At 44.7% G+C, this 25686-nt stretch overlaps 2 protein-coding genes across 5 annotated transcripts in view; one reads left to right on the top strand and one right to left on the bottom strand.

Moving 5' to 3' along the window:
- Positions 1-25686, bottom strand: part of LOC147114826 (uncharacterized) — a 132854-nt gene that overhangs the window by 93645 nt on the left and 13523 nt on the right. For 2 of the 4 annotated variants that reach the window (XR_015078997.1, XR_015078998.1), the window contains exons 1-2: positions 16443-16565; positions 1241-1335 (exon numbers count right to left, since the gene is read on the bottom strand). The exons of 1 other annotated variant lie outside the window; for it this stretch is intronic. The gene's annotated coding sequence lies outside the window, so the exon portion shown is untranslated. Of the gene's footprint in view, positions 1-1240; positions 1336-16442; positions 16566-25686 lie in introns of those variants that run through there. One more of the 4 variants, XM_085992799.1, reaches the window with a different exon arrangement.
- tyms (thymidylate synthetase) lies at positions 594-24013 on the top strand. The gene is made up of 7 exons (XM_085992802.1): positions 594-815; positions 3294-3367; positions 7430-7604; positions 7773-7874; positions 9120-9295; positions 11240-11311; positions 23339-24013. Exons 1-7 carry the CDS (start codon positions 680-682, stop codon positions 23474-23476), a joined length of 873 nt encoding a protein of 290 aa, XP_085848928.1. The 5' UTR covers positions 594-679; the 3' UTR covers positions 23477-24013.

Below are 25686 nucleotides of genomic sequence, written 5' to 3'. Positions count from 1 at the left end.
AGTTCATCGGAACTGACATCTCTGGCATATTTACCATAATAAAAATTGTGTATTTTTCACTTTTAAGTAACCCAACTGATCGCCATTAGATGACTAAAATTCATTCATATACCAAAATGAGTACCTTCGGGAGGCAAATCCTGGAAATTGCGGTTGGGGGCCGGTAAAAATGTTTCAGTGGGGTTTTCAGCCTGTGACTTTGCAGTCACATACCTGGCTGCTTCTAACATCATAAACAATCTTAGCAATGAAAGTGAACCTCTGTTCTCTCCACAGATACTGACTGACATATTGTGTGTTGGCAGCCTGTTGCAAGCTGCTGCTGCCGCGGTCCTTCACTAACACTGCACATACTTCCCACCCACCATTAGCATTGGACCTGGAGCGCGAGCCGCTTTGGCGCGCGAAGCAAAATTGCGCGCGCAAATTCCCCTTCTGTCCCGGATTCCCCGCGGCCAGAGAGGGAAGGGGACATCACAAACAGCCCATCGCCAGCCAATAGGCAACCCGGCAGTGGAATGGATTAGATCCGATTGGACTGCACGCCGCATCACAAAAAGGAATAACCAATGGAAGCGAGACTCATTCATTTTGTTACAAGGCAGAAGGCGGGAAAAAATATTCCGCAGAGTCGCTCACGGCAAAGGGTCTGCTGCAGGAGGTGCGCGCCGAGACAGAGATGCAGCAAGTCAATGATGAGCTCCAGTACTTGCAGCACATCAGGCATATTCTGGAAACAGGTTTCCAGAAAGATGACCGGACTGGCACAGGCACCGTCTCAGTTTTTGGTTTGCAGGCTAGGTATAATCTAAGGGGTAAGTAACTTGTGTGGTAACAGGCCAGTGGAAAAGACGCCGCCCTGGGCTTTCATTTCCCAGCCTGGGGAAGTTTTAATTGAGAAATGCAGATTTTAGGCTGAACGACTACTTCGTGATGATGCAGAGTTAAGTGGAAATGTGGCGCCAATTTTTGAATCTATACTTGGATAAAGAAAACGAAGAAAGAATTTGCAGCATTTAGATAGCACCTTTCGCCACCCCCAGATCTTCCAGATCGCTTCACAGCCAAACAAACATTTTTAAAGTGTAGTTATTATCGTTATAATGCAGGGTGGCGAATGTGTGCACCACAACGTGCTACAATGAGAAAACGGCCAATTAAACTGTTACTGATGTTTAAGGAATAAAATGCCCCCCCCCCCCCCCCCCGCGAATAGTGCCATGGGATCTTTTACACTCACCTGTGTGGGAAGATGAGAGCTCGGTTTTACATCTCATTGCGGGGGTGGGTGGTGTTACCATTATCCTCTATGCTTCACCAGGTAGCAATAGAACTCTGTATAGTGAAAAACTGGCAATAGGTTGAACTGTCAAACGTAAGCTTTTCTGCTCTAATATCACTTAAACACCCTGTAAAAAGTTACGCCTTGCTGGAATAGGTGTAACTGGAGTTTTAACGGCCTATTAACTGCTGAACAACCGTTCTGGCCCTGCAAAACTAATTTTATATTTATGGAATGTCAAATTTCTCCATTATGATAAGTTACTAGATTTTTTTAAATAATAAACATTTGTTAACGTTTATGATATTTTAACTTCTACCATAACCCAATGTGTATGTCCCAATCTTTATTTCATAATCTCAAATTTTTAAAAAGTGAATTAATAATCAGTGCTTTTTATTTCTTGGTTTGCTGAATGTGTGAATTCTTCAATTTGATTGGCTGCTTTGACAGCTTGATGACATCACTGCTGCTCTACATTGGGGGTCCCCTTTTAACAGCGCTACAAATAAATTAAGGACGAGAAAGCTAAAGTTTTCGCCACATTTCGAGATCTTTATGGGCAGCGATCACCGTTGTTTCGCCACTGGCCGCAAATTCCGGGTCATGGTCTGCCAATTGTAGAGATCCAGAGTTAATAATCTGTAATTTTCGATGTGTACCTCATCAGTAAAAAGGTTACTTGTTCACCCTGTAGTTTACTATTCCAAATTGCTTTACACAAAAAATAATTTGTCAGTTCATATGGAGTGTGAGTTTACCTGTGTAAATATTTGGAGCTTTTACACTGGACACGAGAAAAAGTATTTGTAGTTTGTCCAATTGTAACATATCTCATGTTAAAATCTGTGAATTTCAGTGACAATAGTAACTAAAATAAAGAACATTAAAATGTTGGATCTGGTATTTTTGGTGTAGTAGGATAGCAGGAATGTCTGGAACTTTTAAAAATTCACTTTTTTTTTAAACCAAATTTTCATTCCTTTGCTCAAGCCACTGAGTTGTACTGGGCTGTGGCTCCACAGTAGCCAGTAGTCCTCCATTACCTCGTGCAAGTATTTTAATGTCTGGGCTTATATGGTGCGTTGGTAGGCTGTTCAACAAGTGGTGGGACTTGACTGACCCGCATCCTGTTCTTACTAGTTGTCCACACATTCATGTTCCAGCAACAGTTCAGGGGTTTTGGAGTAAAATCTCGACTGACTTTTTTTCTCCTTACTCATGGGCTTTAAGACTAAGTATAGCACCACAATTGCTGCTCTAGCTGAGATCTGCTGATTCAGTACCGATTAGGGATCAAATCTTCATGATCTATGCAGCTCACTATCACAACCTGTTGTGCCTTTACCAACTAAGCCTTCAGGGTAGTTACAGACTATATTTTTGGGAGTGGTTTCATGTTTCATTTTTATAAAGCTGCCCCTATAAATGGTGTTGTGTCCCTGATATTTATGGAAATCTAAATGAAAATATCTTGAGCTAACTGCAGCTTTTTTTCAGCATCTCCACACCTGTTTCAGACAGCTTATTAAAAATAAAACTTTACTCTATTGACTGACCCTCTTTAATTGTCCAAGACTTTTATTTTTTAAACTGCTGGATTTGACTGCTAGTTTTCTGTGTGCTGCTTGTAAATCTGCAGATGCTGGTATGAATGGTCAGAAAAATTGGCCTTTTATCATATGTTTTCTGCTAGTGGTATGAATCTTCCAAATACTTAGCCTGTTCTTAAAATAAGTGCATTTTCACTGGGCCTTAATGCTTGTAGCATAGGTAGGGACCCACCCCTGGGTGCAGAGTTAGTTTTTCATTTTCTCATTTTTTGTAGAAGATTGTAGCGATCAAACCAGTAAAGGGCTGGCTAAATTGACACTAAAACCACCCAGTGATCAGTGAGCGATACAGGCAGTGACCTTGCTGCTTAACCCAAGTCACAGGAGTTTCATCACAGAGTACTAAATTGCATTATTCTGTGTGCTGTTAACAAAGTTCATCAAATTTTGTTTTTCAGATTCTTTTCCCCTCCTCACTACTAAACGAGTGTTCTGGAAAGGAATTCTGGAAGAGCTGTTGTGGTTTATCAAGGTAGACACTACAGTTTTGTGCATAGATTTTACAAAAGTTCCTACATATGCTGTAGCAATAATTGGATAAGTAGCATCATCTTGTGACATCCTTTAATTAATTTAATGAATTAGCTTTATCAAACCAACTGTATAATGTGTTTTTTGAAATTTGTTTTTATCCCTGAATACTTTGCATGTACTCGAGTGGGGGGGAAAAGAATGCAGTAAATCGTATTTATTGTTGTATAGTTGTAACTGCAAATTCTTTGCAATACTAATGCTTGTTATATGCAAGCGATGAATAGAACAAAACATTTATATAGCACCTTTTTTAATGTAAAATGTCCCACGGTGCTTCACTAACGTTATCGAACAAAATTTGACACCAAGCCACATAAGGAGATAACACGATAAATGATCCAAAGCTTGGTGAAAGAGGTAGGTTATTAAGGAGCTTCTTAAAGGAGAAGAGGTTTAGGGAGGGAGTACCAGAGCTTGGGGCCTAGGCAGCTGAAGGCACAGCAGCCAGTGGTGGAATACTTAAATTTGGGGATGTGCAAGAGACCAGAATTGGAGTGCAGAGATCTCAAAGGCTTGTAGAGATGTAAGAGGTTACAGTGATAGGGATGGGCAAGGTCATGTAGGGATTTGAAAACGAGGATGAGAATTTTAAAATTGAGGTGTTGCTGGACTGGGAGCCAATGTAGGCCAGCGAGCACAGGTGTGATGGGTAAACAGGACTTGGTTAGGAGTTAGGATACGGGCAGCAAAGTTTTAAATGAGCTCCAGTTTATGTAGGGTAGAAGATGGGAGGCCAATCAGAAGAGCATTGGAGTAGTCAAGTCTAGAGGTAATAAATGCATGGCTGAGGGTTTCAGCGGCAGATGGCACTGAGGCAGGAGCAGAGTCGGGCAATGTTACGGAGGTGGAAGTAAGCAGTCTTGGTGATGCGGTTATGTGGTCGGAAGCTCATCCTGGGTTCAAACACGACACCAAGGTTGCGAACAGTCTGGTTCAGTCTCGACCGTTGCCAGGGAGTGGGATGGAGTCAGTGGCTTCGATCTTCCCTATATTTAATTTGACTAAATTTCTGCTCATCCAGTACTAGATGTCAGACAAGCAGTGTGGCAAATTCAAGGCAGTAGAGGGGTCAAGAGAGGAGGTGGTGAGGTAGAGCTGAGTGTCGTCAGTGTACATGTGGAACCTGACATTGTGTTTTCAGATGATATCACTGAGGGGTAGCGCGTAGATGAGGAATAGGAGGGGTTAAGGATAGATCCTTGGGGGGGACTTCAGAGCTAACATTACGGGAGCAGGAAGCGAAACCATTGGAAGTGATTCTCTGGCTATGACTGCATAGATAAGAATGGAACCAGGCAAGGGCAGTCCCTCCCAAATGGACAAAGGAGGAAAGGGATGGCGGAGGATGGTGTGGTCAGCCGTGTCGAAGGCTGCAGACTACGGTCACATTAAAACATTTGTCATTTGTGACTTATTTAAGGGCCATTTCAGTACTGTGGCGGAAACCTGATTGGAGGGATTTAAATACGTAATTTGGAAAAGATGGGCACAGATTTGGGAGGTGAAAACCCGTTCAAGGACATTGGAGAGGAAATGCAGGTTGGAGGTGGGGCGTAGGGTAGAGGGGTCATGGGTGTTTTTTTAAGGGGAAGGGGGATGACAGTAGATTTGATTTTGGTGGGGGAAGGAGGAACTACCTGAGGAGAGTGAACTGTTAACATCAGCTAACACGGGGGCCAGGTAGGGAAGTTGGGTCGTCAGTAGTCTGATGGGAATAGGGTCGAGGGAACGGGAGGTGGGTCTCGTGGACAGGATATGTTTGCAGAGGACATGAGGGGCGATAGGAGAGAAACTAGAGAAAGATGCGAGTTCAGGGATAGGGCAGGAAGGTATCTTGGGGGGAAATTTTGCCTGGTGTGCTCGGGGAAGGGAGGGAAGTGGCAGAGGCGGCTGAACTGGTGGCCTCGGTGATGAAGTCCATGAGTTCCTTGCAGTTGTTGTTGGTAAGGGTGGAGGAGATAGGTTTAAGAAAATGGTTTGTAGTCGAGAAGAGAACCTGGGTGTTAGCTTTGCATTCCAGGATGATCCTGGAATAGTGAGCAGTTTTGACAGAGGAGAGCTTTATGTGGTTTAGCCAGGTCTGGCGGTAAATGGTTAAACCAGCTGTCTGCCATAGATGTTCGTCTGTGTCCCTTCGGTAGACCAAGGGGTGATTTGGTGATGAGACTATACCGTCATCGCGGTGGTTTGGGCAAGGCAAGTGATGGCAGGTATAGGTGGGGCGGGGGGGGAGTGAAACTTCATTAAAGGGGGAAGTTGTCATCACCCCTCAGCTAGGTCTCTGTCAAGGTCATGATGTCTATGCAATCAACCACAATATGCTGATGGATGGCAAGGGCCTTGTTCACAAGTGAATGGACGTTCTGGAGGGAGATGGGGAGAGAGACGGTGATAGCCGATCCACTGGCAGAGTCCACAGGGTTAGCCATGAGAGGGATGGGAAGGAGGTTGGTGAGATTAGCAATCGGTGGGCGTGCTGGACGGGAAGGTCGGCGTGAGAGTAGGATGGGGAAGTTGGGGTTGCTGCTCCGAAGGAGGCAGTAATGAGTGCCTTGATGGGCCCTTGGGAATAGTCCAAGAGGGACACAGAAGATCTGTAGACTTATCAAAGAGGAGTCAAGCCGAGGACAGCGGCAGGGGAGTAGGAAGGTTGAGGAGTGCTGATGGGTTGGGGAAAGGATTTGTGAGGGCAGAGTACCCGAGAGGGGCGATGCGAAAGGAGGCATGACGACAGGATAGAGGAGCCTAGGAGGGGTAAAGAGGGGAAATAGAACTGATGGGCTTGGTTTTGGAGCGACAGCCAAACCGTGCACGCAAATGGACACGGAACTTGAGCTACACAGGCATGGTTACATGCAAGATTGAGATAGATAGGTCCTGATAATAAGCAGGGAATAGAGAGGAGACAATAGGAGGGAGTCCAGAGTTAGTCAGGGGTCTTGTGGTGGGATAAAGTTGATGGAGTCAATGAAGAAAGGTTCAGAGGCAGGTGTGGAGGGCGAGCGAGTCCAGAAGCTGTCTTGACCTTAGATATTTTCCTCATTAATAAACAGTATGTATTTAAAAAATACTTTCCAATACTCCTTTCCTATGCATGCTTTTTTTTGACTTCTCAAGTGGTCATTCTTCATATGTGAACCTAGACAATCGGTTCCAGCAGAAGATTTTTTTGACCGTCCGGTGCATCACTGCTAAGTCTAGTCCTATTCTCATTCAGCCAACTTAGCACAAACTGGAGTTAAACATGGGACCTTCCAACCTATATGCTTTAGTGCTAAACCACTAGACCATTCAAGTTGCTCTATCGGTATGCTATTAAATCTCAACTACCCAATACTTTTAGAATAGTTAATTTCATCCTTTCCAAGTTATAATAGATTGAATGCAGTTTTGCCATGTTTTTCTGAATTAGCTAGCAATGCGAGAATGGAGCATTTTGCACAGTGCTGTGTACACTGGGGGAAAATACTAAAAAAAAAAGCACATTGTTTTTGAAAATGTTCCTGGTATAGAATGATAAGTGTTTAGTTAATTGTATTCTGTTCTGATATTATCTTCTGCCCTGCAGCATGTCCCAGGAGAAGTAAAAATCAGGGGAATTAAAAAACACTTGAATGGGCCTCCCTTGGTGGCTCTGTGTGGCATGATAGAGCTCTACAGATCAGGAAGTTCCAAGTTCAACCTTGGTCTGTGCTGAGTTGCATAATCTCAGCCAGGACAGCAATTGAGGTGCTACGATTGGCTGAGGAATAGAAAGTGACCAGAATTCCTGGTGCTGATCACGCTCCAGTGATCCCGGTTGGAAAGTGCATGTGTTTGGAGGTTAATTTCAGACATGATCTAGAACAGCTTGGTAGCTCTCAGGTTTGAATACCAGACAGCATTTGCTGTATAGGCTCTCTTCTGCAGAATGACCAGCTGCCACAGAGGAGTGAGTTTAAGAATAAGTATTCCTGCTGATTCACCTTTTCGGCATTCTTTATTTTCAATTTTATTTCAGGGTTCTACCAATTCTAATGAGTTGTCAGAAAAAGGAGTTAGAATTTGGGACGCTAATGGATCTCGAGACTTTCTGGACAAGCAAGGATTCACATCCCGAGAGGAGGGTGACTTGGGGCCTGTTTATGGCTTCCAGTGGAGGCACTTCGGGGCTGAATATAAGGACATGCATACAGGTTAGGAAAGATTACAGTGTTATACCATATCTCAAAGAATTAATTTTAGGTTTCTGGAATAGCGGTATTTCTGCTGGGAAGAAACTGACTAATATAAAACTAGTCTAAACTGGTCAACTGAATGTTTTGGGGAAGTTTCCTTTTCTCATTAAGCTTCTTTGATTGTAGATTACTCTGGACAAGGAGTCGATCAGCTCCAGAATGTAATTGATACCATCAAAACCAACCCGGAGAATCGCAGAATCATCATGTGCGCTTGGAACCCTAAAGGTAAAAGAAAAAAATGACACACAAACTGAGAATCTAAATGAAGTTGGAGCCTCCAAGGGGTTAGTTGGTGAAGGCAAGTGTATATGCTAGATGGTCCCAGGTTCGATCCACAGTCTAAATTAGCCAGTTTCAGCTGCGATGGCAGTGAGATATTACTATTGACCTTAACATCCTGTTGGGAAGGGGAAAATTGGTCAAGGTTCTCGCTCTTGATTGCAATCTAGTGACAACTGCTGGAAACCACACAAATGTGGCTGTCCAGTAAGAATAGAACCAGTTATGATTGCAATGTTCTTTCTTCCCCTCCTTCTTCACCCCCCCAGCCAAATGGCCTGCCGACACATACTGTCTAGGCTCGCACCTGAAGAATGAACTCTCAGATGAGATTACCGAAGGGTCATCAGAGCCTGTGAAACTGTACCTCCACATCGGGCAATGCATTCAGCAGAAAAGTTGGCGAGAAAATTGGCAAAAATTGAAATTGGGAAACATTAACGAGTAGTTTAATCCATTTACAAAGTCTGCGAGTATAACCTGTACTTATAATGTTACCTGTTTTCATAGGACTCTTAACAGCATGATTTTCATATGCACTATCTCTTTCGGGGGAGGGGGGGCAGCAAAAGATGAAGAGGGTTTGATTTAGTGTAAACCTTTTTAAAAGAATTTTAAAGCTAAAAATATGCTTTAGATGTTTAGAGGAAATGGTAAATTTTAGAACTTCCTGTTCAAAACTATTGAGCAAGTGAGCTGGGATGTGTACTCAAGTGGCTATCGAAGCAAAGACAATCGCAGCATTTTAAGAGGAAATTGGCTAAATGCTTGAAGAAAAATATGAAAGTGTACGGGATATAGCCCCAATGTGAAGCTAATAGAAGCATAAGCACGATGGGCTTATTGGCCACCTTTTGTGCTGAAGGTTCTATGGTTTTGTGACTGCATATAGTGACTACAGAGATGAACAATCAATACAATGGTAAATTAGTGGAGAGATAAAGTTTTTATCTTTAGTTCCACTAGCTGAATCAAATTGCAACATGTCACCTAGTCAAGCAGTCTGGAAACATGACAACAAAGCTAAATGGAGTTTATAAGCACACTTAACACTGAGGGCCAGATACTAGTTTGAATTTCAATGAATATACAAACTTTCTACTTTAGTTTGTGCATTAAAGCAAATCCCAGGAGCGCTTCACTATAAATAGCCATTGCATTCTTTCCTGATCCTCCTCCTTGTTTCTGCAGATCTTTCTCAGATGGCTCTACCTCCCTGCCATGCTCTGTGCCAGTTCTATGTGGTCAATGGAGAGCTGTCCTGTCAACTATATCAGAGGTCAGGAGATATGGGCCTTGGTGTTCCGTTCAATATTGCCAGCTACTCATTGCTGACTTACATGATTGCACATATCACAGGACTAAAGGTACTTTGAGCTTGTTTTGTATTTATATAATGTTATCCATACCAAAGTGCTTCACACCAATGTATTACTTTTGAAGTGTGATCACGATTATGTCGGCAAATATAACGCACCAAGATCCTGCAAACAGCCAATGAGATAAGTGACAGTTAATCTTTTTTTTGGTGGTGTTGATTGATGGAGGAATGTTAGCCAAGGTAATGGGAGAACTCCCTGGTCTTTGAATAGTGCACTTGGGAACTTTTTTATATCCAACCGGTTGTCTCTTTAATATCTCATCTGACAGGCAGCAGTTGGGACAATGCAGCACTGTTAATGATTATATGCTCAAGTCCTAGTTGCTTTTTCCATTTCTTCTGACTCGCAGGAGAGTGCCACCAACCAAGCCAAGTGGATATTTGATTAAAAGCATTGATGGGAATTAAAGCAGTGGAAATTGATTCTTACCATAGTCTTTCAATGGGAGTGAACATGGATGTTGATATAATGGCCCGGATTTTGCTCTCGGCGGCGAAGCAATGGCGCTTGCCATTCACCTCGCCGACAGCTGCCTACAGACTTTTCGCAGGCTTGTCAGAGGAGAGTTCCTCTAATCCAGCATCTTTTCCAGCGTGGTGCCCTCTACAGGGGATCTGTGGTGGCAGTCAGCAGGGATAGCAACAGCGAAGCTCTTCAACAATCAGATTGAAAAATCCTTACCGAGACAGTCCAAACCAGGAAGTATAAAGCAGGAAATATAAATTAGATTTAAATGATGTATAGAAAGCGAAATAAAGATTGGAAAATACAGATGGGATTAAGGGAGAGAGATAAGAGACAAACTGAAAGTTAAAATCTCAAACACTATTTTTCTTCTGAAGGAATGAAACTCCACACTTGTAAAATTAATTTTTCAGGGCTAGAGAGGTTGTTCAGCAGTAATTATCACTTATCGCACCATTTAAAAACTCACTTACTCCTGAATGCACCAGCCCTAACACTTTTTTAGTGCGGAACTAGTGGGTTAAAAGCAGCAAGTGCACACAGTTGCAGTCATTTCAGTGCCGAGCCTATCGGCAAAGACTGCAACAATGCACCTTGGGGAGGAGCAGGGTATCTGACAGCAACTTCTGGATTTCTGTGTTTAACGGTGCATGTGCGGATGCCAGAAGTTGCTGTTATATTTGCTCCATTACAATGGTGAGCGCTGATGGCCTCACCGTTATTCTCATTGCAAATTCCGGGCCAATGCTTCTAAAAAACGGGATTATGTAAAAGAAGCAGCTGATTTTTTTAGATTAACAGGTTGGCACCTCATCTGTGAATAACATTTTAGCTGCTTGCATATGAAAAGTGAATTTGGTATTCCAATAATTTGGCAACAGGAATATAATTTGATGTGAAATCTGTTTTTAATTGCTCTCCCAACGGTAGCAAAACGAGCAGTAGTGTCTGAGATCTCTGTCTTGAGCTATATAAGGATATTTCCTGTTGTGTTAATCTTCAGTTATTTCTATTGCCTGCATTGACTACAGTGTATTATAACTCACAGTATTGCAACTTTTTTTTTCACACAACACAATACCATTGTTGTCTTTGGCTTGGTGGCAAAAGTTTGTTTTAAATCTTCTATTAACTCTATCTTATACAAAGTCTAGGCTTTTCTCCACCACTGACCATCATTTCTGGTGGTGGTAGTGACTTTCTCAAAACATGCTCATACATTTTCTGGCAACTGCTGAGGGAAGTGTGAAGTAAATTTGCATGGTCATTTAGTGGAGATACAATCACTCTAAAAAGGCAGTGGTCAGTCTGGCCAGTGTCAGACCACTGGCCTTCCTTCTCCATAACCAGTTTAATTACTTTTTATAAGGCTTGACAAATGTAACAAAATTCCTTGACTAGATAACCTGCCGTGACAAGTGCCTGCCGAGCTATTCTCCTAATGACTATTTGCTCTCCTTTCAGCCTGGTGACTTTGTGCACACACTGGGTGATGCTCATGTTTACAAGAACCACATTGAGGCATTGAAGATTCAGGTAAATGTTGCACTTTCAATGACCTGAAGTAAACATAATTTTGCCCCTTATTGTAAATTCTTACAAGTACAAAGACCCACCGCGAGATGAATTGGTGTTTCATCTGTAACTCCCAAGGGGGTAGGTGGAATGGATATCTTTAAAAGAATGCTCAATTTCACAACCATTTTAACAGTACAAACTAAAAAGCTGCAAACTAATTTATTCCAGCAGTTTCACTTTCTTCTGTACATTATCCAATCTGAGTTGATTTAAAAATTAACCCTGCATAGCTAGGTTGCCATTTAACCTCTGGATACAAAAAACAAGAAGTGTGAATTCTAATCACCAATTTTTAGATGGGACTGCTAGGGCACTCCCAAATACAAATACCATGGAGTAGAGGTTCCACTTTGGGCGCAATCGGAAAATTGGATCCAAATTGCGCTGCTTAGGTTGCAGTTCAAGTTTCCGCAAAAACTTAATTGTATAATCCCAAACTTAGTCTTCCGTGAACTAGCGCAACCCCGCAGCGTAATCGAACGTAATTTTTTTTCCATTTAAAAAGTATTCCTTGATGTACTTAAGAGTGGTAACCTGGTGCAGTTTTATTAATACAGCTGAAAATGGGTTTATCACCAAAAATAAGCAGCTTAAGAAGGGTTCCAGTCCTCTACCTGTGAGTAATCTGATTTAAAATCGCTGAAAATGACGTTAAAAAAACAAAACTGAACCATTTAATAATTCATTGGTATACACTAGTCCGTTTCTTTATTAAATTAAATATATAATGAGTTGAAAAGTTAGGAGCCTGTGTGCCTAAGAAAATGAACGCAATTTGCAGAGTCTTCTCCAACCAGCGCAATCGGCAGAAATTTTGACCCGTGGGTGTGGCCAGCTTGTGGGTGGGACCTGATTAGGGTGAATTGAATCTTGAACTGGAGTAAAAGATTGCGGAAAACACACATGCAAATTTTTTAGGCATAACTCGCTTACGTTTAAAATTCACCAATCTTTTGTGCTGGTTCGACCGATTGCACTGGAATAAGAATATAATAGGAGCAGGAGTAGGCCATACGGCCCCTCAAAACTGCTTCAATAAGATCATGGTTGATCATCAACCTCAACTCCACTTTCCCACCATATCCCTTGATTCGGTTAGTGCCCCAAAAATCTTATCGATCTTGGTTTTGAATATACTGAACGACTGGGCATTCACAGCCCTCTGGGATAGAGAATTCCATAGATTCACACCCTGAGTGAAGAAATTTCTCCATCAGTCATAAGAACATAAGAAATAGGAGCAGGAGTCAGCCATTTAGTCCTTCGAGCCTGCTCCACCATTCAGTAAGATCATGGTTGATCATCTACCTCACCTCCACTTTCCTGCACTATCCCCATATCCCTTGACTCCCTTAATATTCAAAAATCTATCGATCTCTGTCTTGAATATACTCATGGTGTGGAGATGCCGGTGTTGGACTAGGGTGGACAAATGTAAGAAGTCACGCAACACCAGGTTATAGTCCAACAGTTTTATTTGAAATCACAAGCTTTCGGAGCGCTGCTCCTTTGTCAGGTGAAGTGGAGAGATGTCGATAGACACAGATTATATAGTCAGAGAATAATGCCAGATGATTACAGGTAATCTTTCTAACTGCCATTTATCACACCTCGGCAGAGAGATAATCACAGCAATCAAAGGTGTGAATGGTGTCCAAACAGGTCAGTCAGGAAAACATTACATCAAAGAACAATGAGGTGGGGTCACAAGGGGTAAAATGTTGCAGATGCTGGAGTCTGTATGAAAAACAAACAAATAACATTTTCTTTGCTGGAAATCACAGCAGGTCCGGCCGCATCTGTGTAGAGAGAACAAGTCAACGACGACTCGAGTCTGGCTGACCCTACGTCGGGTGGGGTTACATGTAGCGTGACATGAACCAAAGATCCCGGTTGAGGCCGTCCTCATGAGTGCGGAACTTGGCTATCAGTTTCTGCTCGACGATTTTGCGTTGTGTGTCTCGAAGGCTGCCTTGGAGAATGCTTCCCCGAAGATCGGAGGCTGAATGTCCTTGACTGCTGAAGTGTTCCCCGACTGGGAGGGAACACTCCTGCCTGGTGATTGTTGCGCGGTGTCCGTTCATCCGTTGTCGCAGTGTCTGCATGGTCTCGCCGATGTACCATGCTCCGGGGCATCCTTTCCTGCAACGTATGAGGTAGACAACGTTGGCTGAGTCACATGAGTATGTACCTGGTGGGTGGTGTCCTCACGTGTGATGATGGTATCTGTGTTGATGATCTGGCATGTCTTGCAGAGGTTGCTGTGGTAGGGTTGTGTGGTGTCGTGGTCGCTGTTCTCCTGAAAGCTGGGTAATTTGCTGCAAACGATGGTCTGTTTGAGGTTAGGCGGCTGTTTGAAGGCGAGTAGTGGAGGCGTGGGGATGGCCTTAGCGAGGTGTTCGTCGTCATCGATGACATGTTGAAGGCTGCGAAGAACATGGTGTAGTTTCTCCGCTCCGGGGAAGTACTGGACGACGAAGGGTACTCTGTTGGTTGTGTCCCGTGTTTGTCTTCTGAGGAGGTCTATGCGATTTTTCGCTGTGGCCCGTCTGAACTGTCGATCGACGAGTCGAGCGTCATATCCCGTTCTTACGAGGGCGTCTGTAGGTGTCCATCGCGTTCCTCCTCGTCTGAGCAGATCCTGTGTATTCGCAGGGCTTGTCCATAGGGGATGGCTTCTTAAGCGTGGTTAGGGTGGAAGCTGGAGAAGTGGAGCATCCTGAGGTTGTCCATGGGCTTGCGGTAGAGTGAAGTGCTGAGGTGTCCGTCTTTGATGGAGATTCGTGTGTCCAAGAATGAAACCGATTCTGAGGAGTAGTCCATGGTGAATTTGATGGTGGGATGGAACTTGTTGATGTTATCGTGTAGTCTTTTCAGTGATTCTTAGCTGTGGGTCCATAGGAAGAAAATGTCGTCGATGTATCTGGTGTATAGCGTTGGTTGGAGGTCCTGTGCAGCGAAGAAGTCTTGCTTGAACTTGTGCATGAAGATGTTGGTGTATTGGGGTGCGAATTTGGTCCCCATGGCTGTTCCGTGTGTTTGGGTAAAGAACTGGCTGTCGAAGGTGAAGACATTGTGGTCAAGGATGAAGCGGATGAGTTGTAGGATGGCGTCTGGAGATTGGCTGTTGTTGGTGTTGAAATCACAGAAACCCCACAGTGCAGATAGAGGCCATTTCGGCCCATCGAGCCTGCACCGACACATATCCCACCCTATCCCCGTAACCCCACGTATTTAATCCCCCTAACGCTAAGGGTCAATTTATCATAGCCAATCATCCTAACCCGCACATCTTTGGACTGTGGGAGGAAACCAGAGCACCCGGAGGAAACCCACGCAAACACGGGGAGAATGTGCAAACTCCACACAGACAGTCACCCGAGGCCGGATTCGAACCCGGGTCCCTGGCGCTGTGAGGCAACAGTGCTAACCACTATGCCACCGTGCTGCCCTGTCGCAGCGATGCCGTCATCGTGGGGGATACTGGTGTAGAGTGCCGAGACGTCCATCGTGGCGAGGAGTGTTCCTGGTTCAACTGGTCCGTGGGTGCTGAGTTTCTGTAAGAAGTCTGTAATGTCGCGACAGAAGCTGGTGGTTCCCTGTACGATGGGTTTCAGGATGCCGTCGACGTGTCCAGAGAGGTTCTCACACAGGGTTCCGTTGCCTGATACGATAGGACGTCCGGGTGTGTTGGCTTTGTGTATCTTTGGGAGGCAGTAGAAGTCTCCCACGCAGGGATGAGAGCGCGTAGGATGCTTTGAAGGTCTTGATCCAGACTTGATAGCCAAGTTCCGCACTCATGAGGACGGCCTCAACCGGGATCTTTGGTTCAGGTCACGCTACATGTAACCCCACCTGACGTAGGGTCATCCAGACTCGAGTCGTCGTTGGCTTGTTCTCTCTACACAGATGCGGCCGGAGCTGCTGTGATTTCCAGCAAAGAAAATGTTATTTGTTTTTCATACAGACCCCAGCATCTGCAACATTTTACCCCTTGTGACCCCACCTCATTGTTCTTTGATGTAATATTTTCCTGACTGACCTGTTTGGACACCATTTACACCTTTGATTGCTGTGATTATCTCTGCCGAGGTGTGATAAATGGCAGTTAGAAAGATTACCTGTAATCATCTGGCATTATTCTCTGACTATATAATTTGTGTCTATAGGCATCTCTCCACTTCACCTGACAAAGGAGCAGCGCTCCGAAAGCTTGTGATTTCAAATAAAACTGTTGGACTATAACCTGGTGTTGTGTGACTTCTTACATTTGAATATACTCCACGACTGAGCCTCCATGGCCCTCTGGGGTAGAGAATTCCAAAGATTCACTACCCTCTGAGTGGAAAAATTTCTCCTCATCTCAGTCCTAAATGGCCAATCCCTTATTCTGAGACTGTGACCCCTGGTTCTAAACTCCCCAGCCAGGGGAAACATCCTCCCTGCATCTACCCTGTCAAGTCCTGTAAGAATTTTGTATGTTTCAATGAGATCTTCTCCTCATTCTTCTATAGGCCTAGTCTACTCAATCTGTCCTCTTAGGACAATTCCCCCCACCCCCCCATCCCAGGAACCAGTCTGGTGAACCTTCGTTGCACTCCCTCTATGGGAAGTATATCCTTTCTTGGGTAAGGAGCCCAAAACTACACAATATTCCAGGTGTGGCCTCACCAGGGCCCTATATAATTGCAGTAAGATGTCTTTACTCTTGTACTCAAATCTTCTTGTAATAAAGGCCAACATACCATTTGCTTTCCATATTGCTTGCTGTACCTACATGTTAACTTTCAGTGATTCGTGTACAAGGCCACCTAGGTCCCTCTGAACACCAACATTTCCTAATTTCTCACTATTTAAAAATAGTCTGCTGTTCTATTTTTCCTGCCAAAGTGGATTACTTCACAGTCCTAAATGGCTGACCCCTTATCCAGAGACTATGATCCCTAGTTCTAAAGTTACCAGACAGGGGAAACAGCCTCTCAACATCCACCCTGTCGAGCCCTCTAAGAATTTCATACATTTCAATGAAACGCGAAACAAGCAAAAACTCTATCCCCCTGTTGTCCAGGGAACCAATGCTGCTACTTACTTTTTTTGCGTGTGTGTGATTCTTGTGACCGGTCATCGCATTAGCAGCTCCTCATATGGTTTGCTAAATGTCCTGAACTGGTTACATGTGCGTACGTGTACCACAACAACTGTTTCAATGTCCAGGCTTGTTGCATAATGATGTTCCAAGCCTTCTCATGTGTTGCACGCAAACAGTCTATAAATAGAGGCCATGCATTCATACCTCCAGTAGCACAAATCTGCATACGCACTGAAAATTGATTTCTGTTTTTAAAATTTCCTCCAAAGGGCCTATAGGCCGGAATTTTCTTTACCGGCGTGGGCGGTCGGCATGGCAGGTCGCGATCTGTTGTTGCTTCCATCCCGCTGCAGAAATAGACTTTGCACTAATGGGCCTTATTAAGCCCACCCTGCACTCAACCGGCCCTCTTAAATGGTGCGGGTCTGATGACTTCATCAATGACGTGTTTTCAGCTGGGATATTTAAAGGAGCCATGGCCATATTGCATTTGTAGGTTCATCTAGGAGTGTGCAGTCACCGCATTGGAGGCTTTGATTGCTCCAAACACTTGGGAGACACGACTGCACAGAGGCAGAGGGTTGCACCCAGGATCTCCGATGACTCCCTCCATATGCTTGTGGAGGGAATCGGAGCAAGCAGGGAGGTCCTCTCCCCTTCGGATGGATGGAAGAGACTTCCGCAGGAGACAGAGAGCCAGGCTCCAAATTGCAGAGGTGAACAGCATGAATGTGTTCAGGAGGACTTGGGTGCAGTGTCAGAAATGTTTCAATGATCTCATGAGATCAGGAAAGGTGAATGCAAAGCCACACTCAACTTCATCCTGCTGTGCATCTCAACACATTCCCATCACTCTGCCTTCCCAACCCTACTCCTGCATATCTTTATTCACACCAATATCCCTTGCCTCTCTCTATCTACATTATCACATCTCCCTCTCATCCTAATGCAATCATACCAACAAACACACAAGTAGGCTACTTGGCACTGCCACCCCACTCCATTATAGTCACCCTCTACAGATGTAACCCATCCATTCCTTACACTCATTCTAACACTCACTCAACCTCTTCTTTCCCTCCTTGCAGGAAAAGAGAGTGCACAAGGAGAGGAAGAGAACTGGAGGTGGCCTTCCATCCTTTGTCACCCTCAACAGCAGAGGAGGCTGCGTTGGAAGTATCAGGAGTGGAAGAGGAGCAGGAGGTGGGAGATGGAGAGAAGGGGACATCTCGGCAACCTGGTGACAGAATTACCTATCATACAGCTAGCTACATGGCATACATCAGTCACTCATATGGGGACTGATGTCATCAGCCACTGGTCATCATGTGCATAATGGTATCTGTACCCATTCTTCATATGGCATATCTAACTCATCAAGAGCCTCCCCCTCCACTGTCCAGGAGGAGAGGAGGACGACGACTCAGAGGAGCCTCCAGCCTCTGAGGGCGCAGCATCACCAGACATAAGTGCACCCAGCACCAGTGCCGAGACGCACACCATGGTGGGTCCCACGCAAGATAGAGTAGTGTTGTCACCGGGTCTGTCACAAGTGAGCAAGAGTAGATGGTGGAGCCGGGGACAGCAGTGGAGACTCTTCACTGCAGGACGCTCCCAGCTCTGCTCAGCTGCATGCAGACGCTGAGCCTCGGGGACGATCCTGGAGGTGCAGGGGGCTCCGACAGGTTTTAAGACCACGATATCCGCAAATCTTCAGAGAATGGAGGAGTCCATCTCCAACATGAGCACCACTGTGTTGCAGGCCATTGGGACTAGGCTCTCCCATGGATAGGATGGTCACCTGCATGGAGCAGCTAATGCGCCACTCACAGGAGCACATGGTCTCTATGGAGATTAGATAGCTTTCTATGGAGCATAGATGGAAGAGGTACATAGACCTTCTGTCTAGGAGGGATGTCGGCATAGACGTGGGTCCTCATGGCCTCACTGATATACAGCAAAGTGCTCTCCAGCTTCTTTCTAGCAGGGAAGTGTGGATGGCCCACGAGAAGGATGACGGTGAGAGTGGACATGGAAATGTGGGCTCCTCTCAAAGTGCTTACACTTTTCCCCCATTGCCATCCCTTCAGTCAGAGCCCCAGATGCCTCCTGGAGTCATGATCGCTGAGTCTGCCCCTGCACAGTCGCAGGAGGAGCAGACTTTGGCGAGGCCATCACAGACTCCAAAACCCAGAGGATGTCTGCCAAGAGTGTCTTAAGCAGTCGCAGCAGGGAAGTGAACAGGCTGCCTCTACATCTGCTGAAGCCACGGGTCACGCCTCGTAGAACCACGCATAAGAGAAAGATGATTCACAAGGGTAGCCACTTGAGTGTTTTATTCAATGTTGATGTCAAGTTTCTGTTAATGTGATGTCAACCATAAAAATCTTTATTTTCACCACTTTCTGATCTTGGACAAATTTGTGTGCACCTTTGGAAGTGGCTCAGTGAGTTGCAGTGAATGGTGAGACATAACGTTACCTCCGGCAATGGTGGCCAATGTGAAAGCAATGGCTTGGTCATTGTCGGGCTCCTTTATGGTGTTGCTGTGGGGTGTTGCCAACCTGGCACAGCATGTATCCGCCATATGGGTGTATTGCGTAAAGTTAAGTAAATCTGGCCATGATGAGGCCATCCCTGTCCTCCCCAGGCAGCAATGTGCTTGGGTGCTGGTGGGATCTGGTCCACAGGTTACTCCAGCTCCTCTGAAGAGGCTGTGCACTCGGTGCCTTGCTCCTCGCTGCTACACTATGTTTTGCAGGGCGCAGTAGACCACAACGAATCTGGAGACCCTAGCTAGTACATACTGCAGGGCTCCTCCAGATCTGTCAAGGCATCTGAAGTGCATTTTGAGCATGCCTATTGTCTGCTCTATGACATATTTGGTGGAAATGTGGCTTTTATTACATCTCTCCTCGGCCTCAGTACTTGGTCTCCTCAAGGGTGTCATGAGTCACGTCTTCAGTCTCCCTCCAAGCAGCCAGCTTGAAAGTATGTTTGGATGAGCGAAGAGCTGAGGGAGGGAGGGTGGATTAGCGAAGGATGAAAGAGTCATGGCAGCTGCCAGGGAATTTGGCACACACATGCATGATGATCTTCCTATAGTTGCAGACCAGCTGCACATTGAGTGGAAGCCCTTGCGGTTGACAAAAGACTCCTGGGTTATGATGGGATGCCCTGACGGCCACATGTGTGCAGTCAATGATGCCCTGTACCCATGGGAAGCCAGCCAGAGCAGCAAAGCCAAGTGCCCACTCAGTAACATTGGCTTCATCGGTGGCAAAGTTAATATAATTGGCTGACTTGTCAAAGAGGGCATTGGTGACTGTGATGCATCTGTGGGCGGCCGACTGTGAGATGCCACAAATGTTTGCTGCAGATCCCTGGAAGGGACCTGAGGTGAAGAAGTTGAGGGTGCTGATGACTGACTGCCACTAGTAAGGCGTGTCCACCCGCTCCTCTGGGCTGCAGGTCTTGCTTGAGCAATGTGTCTGTGACAACCTGCCACGATAGCCTGAGCCTCCTTTCGCACTGCTGCTCGGTCATGTTGAGGAAGCTCATCCTCTGCCTGTATCCCCCGTGTTGGGCATGTCGTCTCTGGCGCGGTGCAGCCCTGCGCTGATTCCCTCTCCTGTGCAGCATCAGGTGGTTGAGGAGAAGGTTCGTGATGTTGGTACGGCTGGTGTTGGGGCTCATCGTGGTTCGATTCTGAGGACCAAGGTGGGACAGTATAAATGGCACCCATGCTGATGTAATAGATGGCAGGTCAAGTAGAGATGAGGAAAGCAATCTGTCAATGGTGTGATAGGTTGTACCAATGAGGTGAGACTGAATGGTGACTTTGCTGCAAACTTTTGCAGCCTGTAGAAAGCTAAATGCAGTTAGCAACAGTGTCTGCCTGAGGAAAGTGATCAGCTGTGAGGTGGGAGCTTTTATAGTACATTTCATGCTGTCATTTAATCAACTGGAGCAATGGCCACTCAACTCCCACCTCAGGCTGACCGACATGGTTCCCGAGCTGTGTGAATCCCGTGAGCAGCCAAGGAAATTTGAAAGGTAGGCTGAAAAAGGCGCTTAAGGGTCTGACAACAAGCTGGTAATGATTTGAATTAGGTCGCCCGCCTCTTCCAGTCGGGTTGCTACCGCAACGGCAAATGCGCCCGAGGAAAGGTGCGTGGGAGACGAGATAATGGCATGTTGCCGACCCGCCCCAACTTATTTCAGATTTCCCACCGACCTGCCTCTGGTCACGCCCACACGGACCCTAGAAAATTCTGGCCATAGGAAGAGCAGTGCCAGATACTAATGAAATGGTTGGTTGATGGGGGCCGCAAGTGGTCCACCGGGGTCTTTTTAGCATCACTTTCCCAGGACCCAATTTATGAGCTTTTTAAAATGTAGGTTTATACACAATTCAGACAGTTCAGCTGCCGAAATGTGCAAGTGTTCCCAGCATGCACAGCTCTAACTTAATCCAAATGGATTCCAGCCCACTGAATTGAAACCACTAATTCCCGTTTTAGTGGAAGATTGATCCAACTCTCGTTCAGAGTTGAATTTCCTATGGAACTGAAATTCTGTCATTTTACAGGAAACTGGAGGATAAAAGCTTCCTCAATGATCTGCCTAAACTTGAGTTGGAAGTAAATTACCCTCCATTTTGTGTGAATAGATATTACTGTATATTCTTGGTTTGAACAAGTTTTTTATTTTGCATTTAAAAATTGAATTATCCAATAATTTGAATTAAGCAATGTAAAGAAAATACTGTTTTTTTAAATCTCGAACAGATTTGAATTAACTAACTTCACCTTTAAGAGGAATAGACTGCATTTGTGGCACTTCGCCCTTTTTAATCACAAATGGATCTGACTGCATGAGCAATGAGGGCTATTTTGAAACTGATGTCATAAGAACATAGGGGTTAAATTCCCACAGGGCTTTCTTGATTGTCTGCTTAAGTTAAAGCAGATGATTGAGAAACCCCATTGAAATTGGACCCTTGAAGGAGAAGGCAAATCAAGCCTGTTCTCTCCACAGATCACATACACTCTGCCAACTCCACACAACCTCCTATGGGTGACAGTGAAGTCAAATTATGTTCTTATTACTTTGGATTCTGGTATTTTTACCAGATTTTTAGGAGCCATCATTTTGTCATTCAGTCCTTTTTTGTGTGGGTGTTGTTAGATTCAAATTCGGAGAAACTCTAGACTGAGATGGAATTGAGGAGAAAGTAAAAGTTTTATTAGTAAAAAGCTTGTGCACAAGGGAGAGAGGCTGATCTCCCCAGAATCGAACCTTTCCTCTCAACGAAATACAATCTACAAGCCTTGATATACCTTTCGATAGGTACCGCCCATTAGGTTGCAAAAGTAGGCGTACACATACAAACAGCCTTATTGGTTGGCGTGATTAGTCACTCAATGTCGGGAGCCGCCCTGAAGTGTTCTGACATACAGCATAACAGTTTCTAGCTTCTGTGAGCAAAGTCATTTAATTCTTGAGATGATAAACAATGTCCACTTTTGGTTGCGAACAGACATCACAAAGGAAGATAAGGTGTTTGAGGCAGAAATAGAAATGGCTGACTCCCTATGAAGTTCAGTTCCCCTTATCTCTCAGAAGGCCAGCTGCATTAAACACTGCTTCTGTAACACTGATAACAACAAAGACAGAGACTAAGAGTCTAGTAAATGTTTTTCCTACAGTACTTGGTTAATATGATGGTCAAGTATCCCATCATGCTTCGCAGCTACCTAAATGCTACATGTTCATTTTATATATATTTCCTAATACGTGAAGCTAAACATCCTTTGAATGGTTTCTAGTACTACAGCCCTCCCTACAGCTTTGGTTAATATATTTAAAGACTAGAGGATTCAGGCTTTGATTCACAGGCCTATTTTTGCAATCCAGCAGTGTGAAAATTAAATCCGTGATGATAACCAACCATAAATTAAGCTCTACAAAGGTTTTCCCCTAACCCCCAAAAGGAACTGATGTTCAGCTTAATGAAATGAATTCATACTTGTGTATTATTTTGCAGATCTCAAAAGCACATTAATTATCATGTTCCAGCATGTGTTTCATTATTGGTGTCTTTCTATCAGTTATGTTAAGCAGATATATTTAGATACTTTTAACTCCTCTCCAGCTATGAGAAACATTGACTTCTTAACTGTGTTTCAGTTCCACAGTTGCCAGGCACCAAAATTCCTCTCAAAGGGACATTTTCACATATGTGTCTGGGGAACTTAAAGGATATTCAATCATGGGAGGGGGGCAGGGTTCACAGCAACAGGGAGCTAATGGATAATCAGGAGCTTGAACCCTACCCACTATATCCTATCTATGCATCCATTCATTCTCCTTTCCACCTTCCCCCACCCCACTTAACAGTGGTTCTAAGGCCAATTGTAGCTCCCCTTCTGTTGCACCTGTTGAATCCTGCTAACTGAAACGTGGACCACCCTGGTCTATGTTAATAGAGAGTAGCTGAAACAAAAATTTGCATTTATTTAGTGTCTTTAATGTAGAAAAACCTCCCAAGGCACTTACTGGGGGTCTGTTCCATATGCCAGAGCTTCTTGGGGAGAGTAGGATGAGGTTTCTTTAATAGTGACAGGTGTTTATATCATACTGTAACTTTTCATGCAAAATTCACAGGGCCTTGTATGAAAGTATGCGTGGGAATGTAACCCTTCTATTTACCATTATTTTAAAAAGAAGAAAGGTATCCTTTTTATACAGCTGGATTTTTAGCTATCTTCCATTTACACGAAGCTGAGATGTCACATACACAAATCTACAGTGTTCATAAGTTTGGAGTGTCTGTTTTAAAGCACAGAACCGGTTTTGTAAAACCTCAACACATCTGTTCTACTTTGACACAGCTCCAGCGTGAACCCAGGCCTTTTCCAAAATTGAAGATCTTGTGCAATGTGGAAAATATCAATGACTTCAAAGCAGAAGACTTCAGGTTAGAAGGCTATAATCCACACCCAACTATCAAGATGGAGATGGCTGTGTAACACTACTTCTGCCTGCCTCAGCTGATAATAAATAAACAAATAAATAAAAGGTCGAGACTGAAGAAAGAAAAGCATGAAACTCCATAATTTTTTTAAAACAGTAAAGAGGGGACTGGTGCCTTCAATTTTGTGTGGGGAACTGCATCCTTCTTCGAATGGCCTTCAAAACAGCAACATGCAGTAAGAAAATCAGGCCGGCCCCAATTAAGTTTGTTTAGGTTTAACATAAAAGAGCATCCACTTTTTTTTTTGCAGTAGTCTACAATTTTTTTTTGCAGTAGTCTACAATTTGTTTATGTAAATTACCATTTTGGAGATTATTTTCTTTCCCTGGAACAAGGTAGCATTACTAAGCATTCTAGTAGTCCCTTACAACCTTATAAGGCTACTGATCGTCTGGTTTTCACAGCAAAATGGATGGAATTGCAGAATACAATCCCTAATACAACTGAACATTATGAAATTGCATGCAATGTGACTTATTCAGTGACTGTAAAGCAGTGACCCAATCTATAATTACAAGGTTCTTTGCAACAATCCTGTTTTGAAAGTGTTGATTTTTCCTTTTTTTTCCCCTCGCGATTCAGGTATAAGTGTATATCTTTGCTATTGTAATATTGTTCCAATTCTAGAAACATTGGTCCTGATATTACTAAGAAGGTGACTTTCCAGCCAGGGGGATGGAATTGCATGGATGAAACCTGGAAGTCAAATGAGTGGGTCAGAATCTGCAAGCTCAACTCAATTGTACCAATTAATTTTGACTTCCAGGCTTTGCGTCTCCAAGCCGCGCAGCGGGCGTGATGCACAGACTCATGATGTGATCTCAGCTGTATTTAAAGGGACAAGCACATATGGAAATTGGAGGAGTTCAGGATAGATGGTGGACATAGAGCATAGGCAGTACCCAGATTCAATGACTCATCACGAACTACTGCTCAGAGCAGGAAAGACATACTTTTCCCCTGTAATGGGAGGAAGAAACCTGCAGCTCTCACCAAGATGATGTGTTTGGAGATAGCTGAGGAAGTGAGTAACAGGAGTGTGGTGCCCAGGTCTTGGATGCAATGTAGGAAGCGGTTTAATGACCAAACCTAGTCCGGGAAAGTGAGTACATTTGCTGATTCACCTACATCCTGTGCTTTAAGCCCACCCCCCACCACTCTGTCTTGCCAAGCATTCTCCGTCATATCACTTCTCACACCCACTCAACTTTCAGCAGCAGCCAGCCTTCATGTTCTATGCACTTCATCACCTCCCCATTTATCCATCCATCATTTCCACTCACCCCAATTCTTATGCGATGTGATGCACCTGTCTCGTAGTCACCCTCACTGAATGCACTGCATCCAGCTGCTGAATCCATCCTCACCTTCACTCACTCTGGTCTGTTTTTTTGTCCCTTGTAGGATAAGAGAGTGTAAAGTGTGAGGGAGGGGACTGGAATAGTCACAAATAGTCTAGTTCACAGATACAGAGGAGGACGCCTTGGAGATAAGTGACTAGTCTGCATCCCTCAATCAGAGATGGAGAGACGGGGTGATAGGTGGTGACAGAATTATAAATATCTCTGACACACATATGCTGACTTTATTTCACCATGACTGAACAATGAGAAGATTGAAGTAACAACAAAACGCTGGAAAAACTCAGCAGGCCAGGCAGCATCCGTGGAGAGAGAAACAGTTAACGGTTCAGGTCGAAGACCTTTCGTCAGAACTGGAAAAAAGCAGGAAATGGAATAGATTTTAAAGCAACTCCAACCTACCTCCCTCTGAACATGCAGCACTCCATTCTCTCAGATCCAACCCTGACATTGTCATTAAACCTGCTGACAAGGGTGGTGCTGTTGTTGTTTGGCGAACCAACCTCTACCTAGCGGAAGCTGAACGCCAACTCTCCAACACCTCCTCCTACCTGGACCATGACCCCACTACCGAGCATCAAGTCACCGTTTCCAAGACTGTCACTGACCTCATCTCCTCTGGAGATCTTCCCCGCCCCCCCCCCCCCACAGCCACCAACCTCATAGTTCCCCAACCCCGCATAGCCCGCTTCTACCTCCTTCCCAAGATCCACAAACAGGACTGCCCTGGAAGACCCATCGTTTCAGCCTGTTGCCCCGCGGAACTTATCTCGACTCTATTTTCTCTCCCCATGTCCAGTCTTCCCACCTACATCTGCGACTCTTCCGATGCCCTCCGCCACTT

The sequence above is a fragment of the Somniosus microcephalus genome, chromosome 7, assembly GCF_052327205.1.
Source record: "Somniosus microcephalus isolate GS21.2 chromosome 7, FLI_Smic_1.0, whole genome shotgun sequence".
NCBI lineage: Eukaryota > Metazoa > Chordata > Chondrichthyes > Squaliformes > Somniosidae > Somniosus > Somniosus microcephalus.
Note: the sequence above shows the minus strand (reverse complement) of the source record. Positions and strands in the feature narration are given on the sequence as shown.